A 15,082-nucleotide genomic window follows, 5' to 3' on the forward strand; every position below is an offset into this window, starting at 1 on the left:
ATAAGCCTTATTAATAGGAGTTTCTTATACCTCAAGTATTTAGTATGCAATGTTCTTTCTGCTACTTAATAAAAATTGTGACACAGAGACATATTGTACTCAAAATAAAAATAATTTATGTTTTCATTTTTCTCCTTTTAACATCTGGATTCTGTTCTGTAAGTTAGGAAGCAGTCATTTAAGGATTTACTAGAACGAAGAAGTACTAGTGGCACTGCCCAAATTGCTCCAGTAACACTTTTCCCCTTGGAACCACTCATGTGCTGGGCACCTCGGCTTTAGCAAAAGGTTGCTTTTACTGCTCCATCTAGAGTTAGTTATGCATAGGGTTAGGGTTCAGAAAACCAAAAAGCCCAGAGCTCCCTGGACACTTCAACTGCAAAAGGAATGTGTGAAGGGAGTACTATTGGGACTCTCCTTGGCATGCCTTTTGCAGTTGCGCGTGCCTGGAGCTTTGGGCTTTGAGAATTTCTCAATCCTAAACCATGCCAAAGCATGTAGTGCCACTGACAGCATGACACTGCAGTACTTTATATGCATATTTAATTGGGAAAAGCACTTTTAACACCTGCAGGATTCCAATTATACTTTATCACTTGGCTATGCATGCCAACAATAACAAGATTTTATAATAATATGACTGTGACCCCAACAGTGTGGAGCTGGTCAGTTATACACACTGTAGGCTCCAACACTTCCCCTAACAGGACACTCTGCTGGAGAGAGGATACTCAAAGCAAAGAATTTCTGGAGTGCGATGGCAATGGAACATAAATGCTTTACTGATAGGGATGGCACTTAGGTATTGAGCATAAATGTGTTGCTTAATTAAAGCCTTAGGACTTTTCATTACACTTTTACACTTGAAATATCCTTTAGTACTTGCTTTGCTACTGCACAAATATATCTGTGATGATTATTTCACCTGTATCTGGCTGCAACCCAAACAGTAATTAAATACCCATCACAAGATTGGTAGCAGTGTTCCTGTGTTATGGACACCTGCAGGATTGTTTCCCACAGCATGTGGAGGTAGCCAGGAGGCTATGACAGGATACCTTTGTGATTGAGTCTAAAGGTATTTCACAGTACCAAAATCTTTTGTTGCCTAAGGTTGCTCACTGACTGCTCACAGTCAGATCAAGCTTAGTTCAGTCACCAAGAGATGAATGAAGTGATACCTTGTTTTTGTCAACAGTGTTCCTTCATTTCTCCAAAGTATGTATTTTTCTGAATGAGGAATACATGTTGGTATCTAAGGATAGCAGTACCTATCAAATATAATTTTAAACTCAGAATATTTTAACATCTTTTGGAATAAAGAGATTGTGTTTTGTCCAGCAGAGGGAGACCAGAGTTTTAAACAAATGTAATAAAAACATTATGTATAACACAGAAATGCATTCTTTCACTCAAATGTATCAGATACAGATTTTAATTTACAAGAAATAGTACCCTATATTATATAGACCATTAAGTGTAGGCAAAGTATGAATAAGACTTAAGCCATATCATAGTGCTTGATACTGATGTAGGATTAGTAGCCTTCATCCCACTTGAAGTCTGATACTATGGAAATAATAAAAGAGAACACAGCCAAGCAAAAATAAAATCAAATTCAGTAATAAAATAAAATAAGCACAGTGTGTTTTGCATGAGGAAACACCAGCTTTCACTCAGGAAAAGGTCAATGGAAACCTGGAGGAAGCCCTCTGTTAGACACTGCCTGGTCTTTTTTTTTTTTAGAGTGACCCTGTAAATTATGACTCCAAACAAGAAACCCAGTTCCTGGACCAGTCAGTTCCACCCTCATCTCCCTGTTTCCGAATCAGAGAAATTCATCACTCATTGACTACTTTAAAAGCAGTTTTAAAGTTACAGGCAGCGATTTTTGACCTCACTGCAGCTTATCTGGCACAGTCCATTGTTCAAAGGCTACTTGGATTCACAGCTGCAATAAAAAAGAGACACTCAATAAGCAGTTTTGGGTTTTCTTTGTCATACACACAAATGATATGCTGTGGGGATTACTGCATTATCAGATGGTTGCATAACTGAAAGAGTGATCAGTAACATTACAAACCAGTAAATGAATTACCAGGTATGAGAAGAACAAGCAGAACCAGCACAGGTTTAACACAGAGAGGAAAATGGCAAATCTTCCCATGAGAGAACTTGAAAGTAAAAAGAAAAATATTGTACCTTACCCATATATTCTGTGCTTGTTGTGTTTTAATTACTCATTCTGGTGCTGTCAGCCTTCAGAAGAAAAATCTGAGAGTCACAAAAAGATCAAGTGTTGACCAAAGACTAAAGAGATATTCCATAACCTATGATGTCTGCTTAGCAATAAAAGCTAAGAGAAAGGAGGAGGAAGAGAGGGCATTCCTAATTTACAGTGCTTGCATTTTGGAGACACCACTATGTGTCCTAAAGTCCTGATTTCCACAAAGTGTCGTACAACACCTGCTGATGGGAAGTAGAGAATAAATCTTTTGGTTTTCACTTACATGACCCTTGCTTTTGCTTTAGTAAACTGCATTATCTCCACATAGAAGGATTTTTTCTCTCTTATTTTCTTCCCCACTGTCCTGCTGAGTAAGGGAATGATTGAGCAACTTGGTGGGCAGCTGGTATCCAAAGTCAGCTCACCACAGTCATTTTTGGCACACTCAGGATAACAGCAGTTTTGTATAAAGCATGCTGTAGCTATAGCAGATATTAAGTGGCAAGGTCCTGTGCAGGTCACAATTTGCTGATACACTGCTTCTCTCTTTATTTTGTAAACATGTTAATACAAATAATATCTCTGTGTTTGGCCCCGGAATTGCTGGCCTTGCAGTGCTGTATCTGCCTTGCGGAGATGATGAGGGAATACATCTCTCCTATCTGGGATCAATGTGGATGGTTTATTAATCAGGCTCACAAGGTCCTTGTTCACTCTCACATTGAAGGTATGAGCTTTCATACTGATAATTAACATTGATAGCATATTAGAGAGCTTGTGGAATCTGGTGTCATCCTGGTATCAGAGAAGACAAATTTTGGATGAGGCAAAACTGTAATGTGCCCTGAAGTGATTGTCCCTGGATGCTAGGGTGTGTGTAAGGATTTGGGCACATTCCCAGGACACTTACCTGCTCCCATAAACTGGGACTTTACACCTGAACAGACAAATTACTCTAGTAGACTGAAAATCAGCAGTCTCTAGCACTGTACTGGAGTCTGGCCAGAGCCAGAGTTCAATAGTGTCAGAGGACTGTAGTTGAGGCAGGAACATAAAATGCGTTGGAGGCCACAGTGGTTGAGATAAGGGTCCAAACAATGGCAGTAATTGTGAAAAAGTTGGCAAGGATAATAATGGATCCATATCATCAGTTAGAAAGGGGACAGGAAAAAGTCAAAGGGTTTTACCAAGAAGCTGCTTTTTCAACAAAGAAATTGGAGGAAGGAGTGAGAGAATTCAAAAAGAAAGAGGCAATAATACAGTCTCTGGCCCCATCAGAACTTTGAGACAAGATAAAGATTACCACAAGCCACAAGCCAGGTGAGTGGATTTCTGTCTGGCTGCTTCAACACGTGAGTGCTTCAAGCCAGGAAATAGACAACCCTACCAGAGGGGATGTGGCACTGCGTCTGGTGGTCACCAACATAAGTGAGCTAATCAGGGACATCACGATCAGGGGCAGCCTGGGTTGAGGTAATCATGCATTGGTGGAATTTGCATCCTTAGGGATTTGAATCAGGCGAGGAGTAAAGTTAGGCCCTGAACTCTAGGAAAACAAACTTCCAGCTCTTCAAGGAAATAAGATCCCCTTAGAGACTGCCTTCAGGGACAAGGGAGCAGAACAGAGATAGCAGATCTTTAAGAAAGGCTTCCATAGACAGCAAGAGTTATCGATCCCCAAGAGCAAGGAATCAGAGAAGACAAGAGACCAGCAAGACTGAGTAGGAAACTGCTGATCTAACTAAAGGGAAAGAAGCAAATATACAGATAGTGGAGTACAAAACAGGTAACCTGGGAAGATTACTGAGATATGTTGTACAGGGATGGGGTGAGGAAGGCCGAGGTAAAGCTGGAACTGAACATGGAAGTAACATAAAGAATAACGAGAAGGGCTTCTATAGGTATGTCAATCAGAAAAGGAAGGTTAAAGAAGGTAAACTCCCAACAATAAACAATGATGGAAAACTGGTAACAATGGAGAAGGAGAAGGCTGAAGTGCTCAGACATTTTTGCCTCAGTCTCCAATGGCTACCTGTTTTCACACATCTCTTGAGCGGTTGGAGAGCAGGATGGGAACTGAGGGGAACAAAGTCTCTCCTGCTGTAAGCAAAAATCAGGTTCATGACTATCTTAGGAACCTGAACATACCAAAGTCCATGGGGGCCAAAGAGATACACCCCAGAATCCTGACAGAATTGGCTGAGGCAGTTGCCAAGCCATTCTCCATGGAAGTCAGGTGAAGTCCCAGGTGACTGGGAAAAGGACAAAATTGTACTTGTCTCTAAAAAGTGTAGGAAGGAAGACCCTGGGAACTGCCAATCTGTCAGCCTCACCTCTCGGAAGCTTCCCCCTAGAAGCTGTGCTCAGGCACATGGAGGACAGGGAGGTGATTAGGGACAGCCAGCATTACTTCACCAAGGGCAAGCCCTGCCTGACCAACCTGGTGGCCTTCTATGACAGAGTGACCATATCAGTGGAAAAGGGAAAGGTTACAGACGTCATTTTTCTAGACTTATGTAAAGCCTTTAACACAGTCCCCCTCAAAATCTTTCTCTCTAAATTGGAGAGAGTTGAATTTGATGGGTGAACTGTTAGATGGAAAAGAAAGTGGTCAGACAGTAGCGTCCAGAATGTAGTGGTCAATGGCTCAGAGTTCTGACGGACATCAGTGACAAGTAAAGTCCCTCAGGAGTCCATACCAGGACCATGGTTGTTTAACATCTTCATTAATAACAAAGACAAAGGATTGAGTGCACCCTCAGCAACTTTGCAGATGACACCAAGCTGAGTGGTGCTGTTGACACACTTGAAGGACAGGATGCCATCCAGGGGGATCTGGACAGGCTTAAGAAGTGGGCCCATGGGAATCTCATGAGATTTAACAAGACCAAGCATAACGTGCCACACTTGGGTCGGGGCATCCCCCTGGTATTAATACAGGCTGGGTGGGGATGAACAGATGGAAAGTAGTCCTGGGGAGAAGGACTCAGGGGTGCTGATGGATGAGAGCCTGGACACGACCCAACAATGTGTACTTGCAGCCCAGAAAGCCAAACGTGTCCGGGGCTGCATCCAGAGGAGGTTGGGAAGCGTGTTCAGAGTGGTGATTCTGCCCCTCTACTCTGGGGTGAGACCCCACCTGCAGTGCTGCATCCAGCTCTGGAGTCCCAGCACAGGAAGGACATGGACCTGATAGAGTGAGTCCAGAGGAGGCCACAAGACAATCAGAAGGATGGTGAACCTCTGCTACAAGGAAAGGCAATTGGAATTGCTCTGCCTGGAGAAGAAGAGGCTTCAGGGTGACCCAATCATGTGCAGTACCTGAAGGAAATCTACAAGAAAGATGAAGAGAGGTTTTTGACAAGGACATGTAGTTACAGGATTACATATTTGAAGGGAGCTTCAAACTGAATAGAGGTTTTTGACAAGGACATGTAGTGACAGGATTACATATTTGAAGGGAGCTTCAAACTGAAGAGAGTAGGTTTAGATTAGGTGATAGGAAGAAATGCATTACTGTGAAGGTAGTGAGACAGTGGAACAGGCTGCCCAGAGAAATTGGGGATGCCCCATCCACAAGATGGAGTTAATTTTCTTCATAGCACCCTCAGAGTGCTAGTAAGTAGAAGTGCAGTAGGCTTACATACAGCAACTACTTGTGGGCTAAAGCCCTGCTTCCTGGGAGGTGGCTGCATCACCTACTGATAGGGAGTAGAGAATAAAATTGTTTTTTCCTTTACCTGCACAGAACAGACAGTATCTTTGCAATTTAGATTAGATAGGAAGAAAATTGATTATTCCAAGACTGCTGACAATGAGAGAGACAAAGTAAAATAATCTTGCTGGAGCTATTGACTGACATTTTATGTTGTTGTCAGTAAATCACATTTTAGATGTGAATTCCAAGAGTTTTTCTTTCACAGGATTAGAAAGGATTTCATAAACCATGTCAAAAAAACTGCTCCGTTCTTGGCTGCTGCTATACTTCCTCCTCACACTGGTAGGAAGAACGGAATCTCCACCCACACAAGTTTTCAACCTACTTGTGCCTGAAGATTTAAGTTCCTGCGTAGTTATCGATACAGCCAAAGACTGAAGACATTTAAGCAGGAAAAATTCTCTGGTAAGTTTCTTTTTCCTTCAATTTTTAAAATTTCTGGAGTCACTGCCCAGCCACCAATCCAACATCTCGCTCCGTTCAGCTGAACATGCATGAAATTGCTGTGAGTAAACAAGAAAACAAAAGAAAATATTCTAGCAATGTTTGCTGCTGGGACCCAAATGTCTTTTTTTCCAGCTGATATTTTTAACTGAGATTATTTCTACAGCCTTCCCTGAAGCACAGCTTTCCTCTGATCAGGCTCTGGAATTCTGAAAGTTATGCCTAAGAAGTCTCCCTGGGAGATATCCAGAAATCAATAACTAGTTCTTGTAAAACAGATTGATTTTCATAATTAAAGTATAACAACTTTTAGTTAATGATCAATCCAGTTCAGGTTATTTATGTGCAACATATTCCAAAATACAGCAGAGAATTCGAAGAGTGAAAAGATCCAGGAACGAAACACGGAAAAGGTCTGCAAATATTTTTGTAAGTACAAGGAACAAAGGGTGTTAGGAGGCGTTTCTGTTTATTTTCTTCACAGAGGAAGGGCTAGGTCTTGTATGCTGATTTCAGTGCCAGTTGTTATTCTTTGCCTTCTTTTGAATCACACCTCTGATTACTTTTTTTTGCCTTTAGAAGCCCTCATGCCGACCATCAGGATTTTGCATAAATGTGTCTGATACGAGAATAATCACTTTGTTTCTCTTTTTGTATCTAAGTAAATAGAGTGGTTTTTAGAGACACAGAAAGCTACCAATAGCAATACACCATGCATTTCTGAAAATATGATCCAGCTTTAAGGAATCTTCAGATAAGCCAAATCATGGCCAAATAAATCAGATGACATGGAATTTGGTCAACAAAAGAGACCTCAAGATGAGTAAATTCAGATTTTTTTTTTTAAGAGCAGCCATGTTAATTCTAAGCTTTTCTTCATGCAGTTCTCATTGGCCATGGATAAAATGAAAGATTTGAGTCTGAAAGAAACAATTATGCGATCTGAGTTAGTTGAAGTGGAAGGTGTTGCCATCACACAACCAATTGCCAGCATTTGGGACCAAGTGTGGAAGTTCAAAGCCAGGCCTGATGATGTGCTCATCGCAACCTATGCAAAAGCAGGTTGGTGTGGGTAGGAAACAGAATAGAAAAACTTGGCATAGTGCTTATTGTTGGGATTGAGATCCATGTTTTTTCTCTTGTGACTGGTACTGTTTAACTCCAAACTATACATTTTAAAGACATGAAGCTGTGTCAGCTGTCACTAGTAAGTTCTGACTTCTTTGGCAGATGCAAAAAAAATCTGTTGCCAAATTCTAATGTAACTATAATTGTTACCTTTAATTGAGTTTATGTATGTTTATATTAATGGTGACAACAAAGATTTTTCCACCAATAAGTAGTGATTTAACAATGTCTGGAAAGTAGTGATCATCACTTAGAAATAAGAGAAAGTGACTGTAGGACTATGAAACATGTTATGTATTTGGGGAATTTTTTTTTTTGTGTAAACTAGTAGTGATTTCTGAAAATTTATTAATTCTTTAAAACAGCCAAATTCATAAAAGAATTTTGGCAAATAAAATACCACAATTAATATTAGCAATCTGGCATTTTACTCAGTGACTGGACAATATTTCTCCTCTTCAGACCCTTTATACTTACTACACAAGAAAACAATTAATAACAAGCATCAATATTAATTCTGTATGAATAAAAATATATACAGTTTTGGAGATTCAGGAACAGATATGGGAGAATTTGGTCATCATAAAAAATTATTATTCGAATTAGAAACAATTTTAAGGGCTTTTTGTTTCTTTATTTGTTTTTTATTAGTGTTTTTTTGGGTTTGGTTGGTTTTTTTGTTGTTGTTGTTTGGTTGTTTTTTTGGTCACTAGGGAAAAAAATGTTTTTAACAAAAAAATCCCCCCATTAGTCTTGTAAAACCTGAAAGCTTTTGATTTACTACCAGCATACTGAAGGCAAAACCACATTACTTTATCCAGCTGGGATTAAAACCTTTCAGCCACTGAACTGAAAATAAATAAAGTTAGGATTCCATTTGACATGATGTCATATCTGTGAGATGCACAACACAAGCATCTTAGGAGGGGCTGAATCTCCTGCCCAGATTGCTTTCCAATTCATCCCTTAGCCTGTTCTCTAGCTGCCACAGTACCTCAGAGGAGATGAGGTTGACACAGCAATGACAGCTATAAAAGAGAAGAGACACATGAGATACACTACACTGTAACTCTTACAAAATGTTACAGTCACTCAGGCAGATGAAACATTGTACAGACCTTCATTAATGTGTTTCAAATGGAAACTTTCCAAATACTGACATTTTTTTATATTTTCAAACTGTATGAAATTTTTACTCACTTGAAGTTCAGGTAATGCGTTTTTTTGCTCAAGTTCAGTATGAAAACAAAATTGAAATACCTGAATTTTTATGAGGAATGAAAGGAGGGAGTTTCATTCCTCTGCAAATAATATAGTCTCCAAACAACAGTGAGTTCATCCCAGTGTTTTTTTCAGTACTGGTGTGGGGGTTACTTCTTTAAGCAAGAAGTCTGTCTAAAATGGAATTACTGAACTGAGCTTTGGGAATTACTTTTGTTGCCTAATTAGGCATTTGGCCTATATAATACTCTCTTTCCATTTTGTCCACAATTTTCTATGCTATTCTTTCCCCCATTAGCACAGAGTCCATCCCTCTGGCTTTCAGTTCCCTGGTAGAAGAAACTCTTGTCTATCCTGGAGGGAAACATCTAAACACTTGACATTTTCAGGTACTACATGGACACAGGAGATAGTGGATATGGTTCAACACAACGGAGATACTGAGAAGTGCAGACGTGAGACTACTTACAAACGTCACCCTTTCCTTGAGTGGTTTATTCCAGAGCCTCCGTCTTTTCGTTACTCAGGTGAATATTATTTGTATTTTAGACAAAATGAAACAGAATGAAACAAAACAAGCACATAGTGCTGATGCCACAAGTTTCCTAGAAAAGGTCCCACTTGTTTTGTTCTTGAACTAAGCACCATTTTGGCTATTAAGGATCAGTTCAGGTGCTTTAACATAAATGTATAGTGCATGAAGGTGCTGCAAGGCTGGAAGATATGACAGCTTCAGGTGCTACTGAAGACCATGATGTTTTGGAGTGGTATCTGAAGCTGTGCTTGATACTCCACAGTATCTAAACCAGCAGCAGATATGTATAAAATGGCAACATGGGGGCAATTGAATCCCATTCTGCAATTACAAGCTGTATGGAAGAGAAACAGACGTCACAGAGCTATTTCCAAATGGTGCACAATGCTTTCAGCGGCTTTGCGACTGTTTCAAGTAACTGTAGCTCAGTTCTATGGTCTAGTTATCTAAACAAGCTATGGAACATTCAGGCAACCAAGAGGCTTCACCAGTTTGCAGTTTCTTACAAAAGTCTACCCCAGCAAGGACTCCATTTCCACACAAATCATTAAGTCAGACTATCACATTTCAGGCTAAAAAGCTTGACTCCCTCTGCAGAAGTGCTACTTTTTCTCTTCTAAGATAGACTGTGTTAACATAGAGAAAGACAAAAAAAATGATAGATGACAAAGAATGACAGATGATAACGGGAAAAAATTATACAGGTCATGATAGAGGTTTAAAAGGGAGAGGGGAGGAGATAACACACATCCAAATATCCCCAGTTATTCCCAAGTAGTCCCATATATCCATAGCTACTGAAAATCCACAGTCATTCTCCTAGTTTCTCCTTATGTGCCATCCATAAAGTCTAATCAGCTGTCATATTCTTGTATCCTAGAAAGAAACTAAAATTTCTTACATGTAAGGTGGAAGGAGACCACTAAATATTGCAAAGGAAAAACTTTGGTTGGATAAATATAAATCAGTATTCATCATTAATCCTTGGAGAGAAGAAGTTAGGTATAGGCCCAAGAAAGCAAAAATATATAAATCAGTGTTTCCCCTTTTCTACTCACATACACAGGTAAGATTTTCTCTAGAAACATTGAAGATGCTTATGTAATGTTGTATATGTTATCCTGCTACGTAAGTGCTTTGGAGATGAATGATCAATGCAAGGTGAACTACTGAAAAGTCACAGTCACAATCATATGTGGGAGCATAGAAAAGAAGTGCTAGTGCAATTTAGAGAATAACTTACACTCATAATTTAACACCCCACAGGTGTGGAGTTAGCTGAAGCCATGCCATCTCCACGAACAATGAAAACTCATCTGCCCGTGCAGCTGGTGCCTCCATCCTTCTGGGAGCAAAACTGTAAGGTAAGGCTGAAGAAGCCTATTCTACTTCATGGACAAAGAAAATGACATAAAACAGGGAAGAATATGTTTTCCAGAACCTCTGGGAAATCTAAAGGTCTCCAAAAATATTTTCGCTTTAATGTGCAAAGTCTGTAGGAATCTAAAGTCACAACTTAGTCACAACTATCTGAGCTGGATTTTAGAAAGTGGTAGCTTCAAAGTAAAACCTCTTAAGCCTCTACCAGCAGGCTCCAAGAGAAAACTCCAGGAGATGTTCAATATCTGTATCTGTATTTGTATGTCCAAGTTAATTTCTCTGTCTCTTTTCTTATTGATGAAGATAATCTACGTGGCAAGAAATGCAAAAGACAACCTGGTGTCATACTACCATTTCCACAGAATGAATAAAGCATTGCCTGATCCAGGAACCTGGGAGGAGTTTGTGGAGAAATTCATGACTGGAAAAGGTGATTAACTACAATCAGAATCTTCTGATTATGATGGCAGTTTCTTCTAAACTCAAGAATCAAAAACTCTTGTATAAAAGATTTTGATCATTTTAAGAATGCATGACATTGATTTATTTATTTCAGTTATGATTTGAAATCCAGTGCAAACACTGTGGAAGAATATCTGCTGAAGGTGTTACAGTCATAATTTTCTTCATTCACATTAAATAGGTTTTTATTATTACCTAAAGGACTAAATCTATCCGTATGCTCCCATTTTGAGAAAAAATAAAAACACTGCTCTTTATTCTGTTATAATTCAGAAACATACATGACAATTTTCAAGATTCATCTCTTCTCTCTGAGATTAAAAGAAGCCATTTGAAAAGGAACAGTGGTTTAACTGAAAATTTAAATTTAAAAAATAAGTGGAGAGTTAATTTTGCTAGAAATGTGCAGTGTGAATTTGAGATAAAGGAATCTTTGTACCTAAATTAATGTATCTAAAAATCAGGCAACTGAACAAAGACAGTTATCTAACCAAGGATAAACAACCCCAGAAGCTGATTCTACCCTTTCTAAAATAGCTGCTGATATCACAGGATAGCTAAGAAAAAAAAACAGGTCAAGTGGGTGGTAGTTTACAGTTTGGGTCATTAAAACTTCCTTAGTTCATTAATATTTTTTGCCTCCATGTAGGCCTAAAAACCACTGTCTGATCCAGCATGAGAGTCACACATCCAAAGGAGACCTTATGCCTTGTGTCTGTCCCAGTGCAGACATATAGAACATGTCTACTTCTGTCTTAGCTAATCATTTTGGCACTTACTTGAGAGAAACAGCATTTCTGATAGCATAGCAAATACTAAAACCAGGTAGAATCATAGAAAAATGCAAGCTGGAATGGATTTTTGTTGTCCATACTGTCCCAACCCCTGCCCTGCTCAAATCAGGGCAAATTAAGACAAGCCTTGTCCAGCTGATCAAATGAGTACTGGAAATGCAGGTTTCCATAATGCATCTGCATTTGTTGCCCTGTAAAGTTACACATGAATCCTGTTCTGAGCATCCATAAACCAAAGGGGTTAATAGCAAAAATGCTTTAAAAAGCAGAGAGCACAGGAGTGCTTATTATCACAGCCGTACTGATTCAAAACCAGCTTGGAAATTCACAGGTACTGGTTAAGAGGGAAACAAGAGTGCCACATGTCACATGTTAAAGACAGTTGGGGTATTTATAGCTGCTGCTGATGTTACTTCTTTTTCAGTCCTCTGGGGTTCCTGGTATGACCACGTAAAAGGATGGTGGAAGGCAAAAGATAAGCACCGTATTCTTTATCTCTTCTATGAAGATATGAAGGAGGTAAAAGGCTGAACATATGTTTATAGAGCTCTGAAATCTGTCAGTCTAGTACATATTAACCACAAGTAACGGTTTTATGTTATAATGCCAATATCAGTAATGCATACAATAGCCTGATCTCTGTCTGAGAATTGCAGCTCTCACATGGTTTGATTGTTTCCCTTTTCCTAGATCTGTATCTTATCCGATGTCATTGTTTCTGCAGAATCCAAAGCGAGAAATTCAGAAGATTGCAAAGTTCCTGGAGAAGGATCTGAGTGAGGAAATTCTAAACAAAATAGTCCACAATACCTCATTTGAGGTAATGAAGGAAAATCCCATGGCAAACTACACTAAAGACTTTCAAGGAATAATGGATCACTCAGTTTCCCCATTCATGAGAAAAGGTACTGAGATTTGTTACTGACATAACTCTGGTTGTCATTCTGTTTTGAAATAAGCATTGGAGTACAAGTATCTGATAAATTGAGGATAATGAGCTTCAGGAAATATTGGTAAATCAATCTTTCCTTTTTTTTTTTTTTTTTTATATTTTGCCATTTCTTAGGGACTGTTGCAGACTGGAAGAATTATTTCACTGTGGCACAGAATGAGAAATTTGATGAAGATTACAAGAAGAAGATGTCTGATACCTCTCTTGTTTTTCGTGCAGAATTGTAATTGCTTGCAATGGAAATTAAGATCTTCAGCCTTTTCCATGTTATATATTTTGGCTTTTCCTTCACAAAATGCCAGTGTCCCTATGATTCTAAGATCTCTCACACATCACTAATTTTTCATTACTGGGAGAGTGCCCACATTATGCCAAAGTTTAAGTCTCCCTGAAGAAAATAATTCCACTGGACACTTCTCAGTCACCCCTATCACAATAACTTTCAGCATAAATAAAAATATTTCAGACACGCTGTGGGTTTTGATCTTCGTAAAACTGCAGTGGATATTGCTGGCATTTTCAAATCAAACTCTAACAGAAACTTGGAGCCAATAGGAAAAAGGGTGTTAAAAGAGTGTCACAGGTTGTATGAACATTAATCAATAAATAACAATATACAGATTTAAAGGTGGTCAAGTATAAAGAGAAGAACAGAAGTGCTCAAAGTAGAATAAATTTAATTTTGTCTCATTTTAAGTTGGGCACATGAAATGCTGTTGAAATAAAAGCAACATTTCCAAAAACATCAAACACCCATTATTTCCTTTGACAAAGTTTGCTGACAGTCTACATAGAGGCATTTATCCACAGTCTAGCTGTGGGCACAGTAGTCCTTCTGCATCTCACATTTGTCTTCTGAACTGCATATCGTAGTGTTCTCTTAACATCTGGAAAATTCTGAAAGTTGGTATGAACTAGGTGGACAGTCAATGCTGCAAACGCCATCTCCCTCTTCACTGTTGTAAAAATGTTCATCAGATGCTTCATGTCATTGCCTTCTCCTTTACTTTACTCTTAATCAAATATATAAATACCTTATTGAGGGCTCTTAGTTGCAACAGGGTCTGAGAGATACTGGAAAATAAAAACCAGTTCTGCTTTAGCATTAGTACCATAACTACAGCCATGCTTTGAGCTTATGCAAAATTAACTAAAGCAATTCATAATCCATTTCATTATAGGCAACTGTTACCAATCCACTTTTGGATTTAGAGTGCCATCATTGAGCTTGGCACACAAAAAAGGCCACAAAGACTTCTTTCTTAACTGAGTTTACACCCTGAATGTTAGAGGGAACAGAATGTAGATTACAGTATCTAAAGGAAAATACTGTCTTAGACTCAGTCTAGTTTAGTCTACTTTATTACAAAAAAAAAGTTTGCTGGGGATATTTTCTCTTTGGATCATGGAGAGTCAAAAATAAGTTAAAAAGCAATATGAGCAGCTGTCAAATGCAAAGCTCATCTCAGGCTACCTATTTAATCCACATATCTAAAGTGAATGCAGTCATAAAGGGCAGCAATACCTTACATCAATTTAAAAACAAACAAAAAGTTGCCTGTTAAATATAGGGGTCACATTGTCCTGACTCACAGAGTTTTCCCCAAAAATGCAGGAATCATTGAAACTGGAGCATGTATTTGCTACATTAGTTTAATTTTTAAATTTTTTTAAAGACTTCAGGTTGGCAGATTCCTGCCCACAAACAAAGGATGTCTCAGTAGAATGACTATCTGAGAAAAAATTATCTGTCAGAGGCATTGCTTTCATCACAGCAAGGCTAAACACCAGCTTGAGGAGCTTTCTACTACTTCAGTGGGTTTTGTTTATGATTAACTTGATTTACTGTCTCACTAGTATGAGGAAAAGGTGTTGCCTGTTCTCTCAGATATTTCCACTCTCTTGGGCTGCTCTATGAAATCACATGAGTCAGCAGAGTTTGTCAATCTAATCCTCATTCAGTGCCACAAGAGGTATCAGTAAATGGAAAACATGCTTAACTCAGTAGCTTGGTGACATTTTATGAGCAGTGCTGTACAAAAGGTCACACAGATGACCTGTTTGCTTCTCCCTTGAAATCTCAAAACTATCAGAAAAGCAATATGCTGACTGTGGTTGAAGCCTGATTTGAAAAGGGACTTGCACAGCAACTGCAAGGATTAGAGGCACCATATTAAGGGACTCGTATCACATAGGGGAAGTCACCTTTGCTCTCACTTCC

At 39.0% G+C, this 15,082-nt stretch overlaps 1 protein-coding gene across 1 annotated transcript; it reads left to right on the plus strand.

Moving 5' to 3' along the window:
- Positions 1-6,263: 6,263 nt before the first annotated feature.
- Positions 6,264-13,510, plus strand: SULT1C4 (sulfotransferase family 1C member 4). The gene is made up of 8 exons (XM_033052132.2): positions 6,264-6,350; positions 7,274-7,451; positions 9,128-9,265; positions 10,540-10,637; positions 10,957-11,083; positions 12,334-12,428; positions 12,634-12,814; positions 12,976-13,510. Exons 2-8 carry the CDS (start codon positions 7,286-7,288, stop codon positions 13,086-13,088), a joined length of 918 nt encoding a protein of 305 aa, XP_032908023.1. The 5' UTR covers positions 6,264-6,350; positions 7,274-7,285; the 3' UTR covers positions 13,089-13,510.
- The last annotated feature ends 1,572 nt before the right edge of the window (positions 13,511-15,082 follow it).

Source organism: Catharus ustulatus, chromosome 2 (assembly GCF_009819885.2).
Source record: "Catharus ustulatus isolate bCatUst1 chromosome 2, bCatUst1.pri.v2, whole genome shotgun sequence".
Taxonomy (NCBI): domain Eukaryota; kingdom Metazoa; phylum Chordata; class Aves; order Passeriformes; family Turdidae; genus Catharus; species Catharus ustulatus.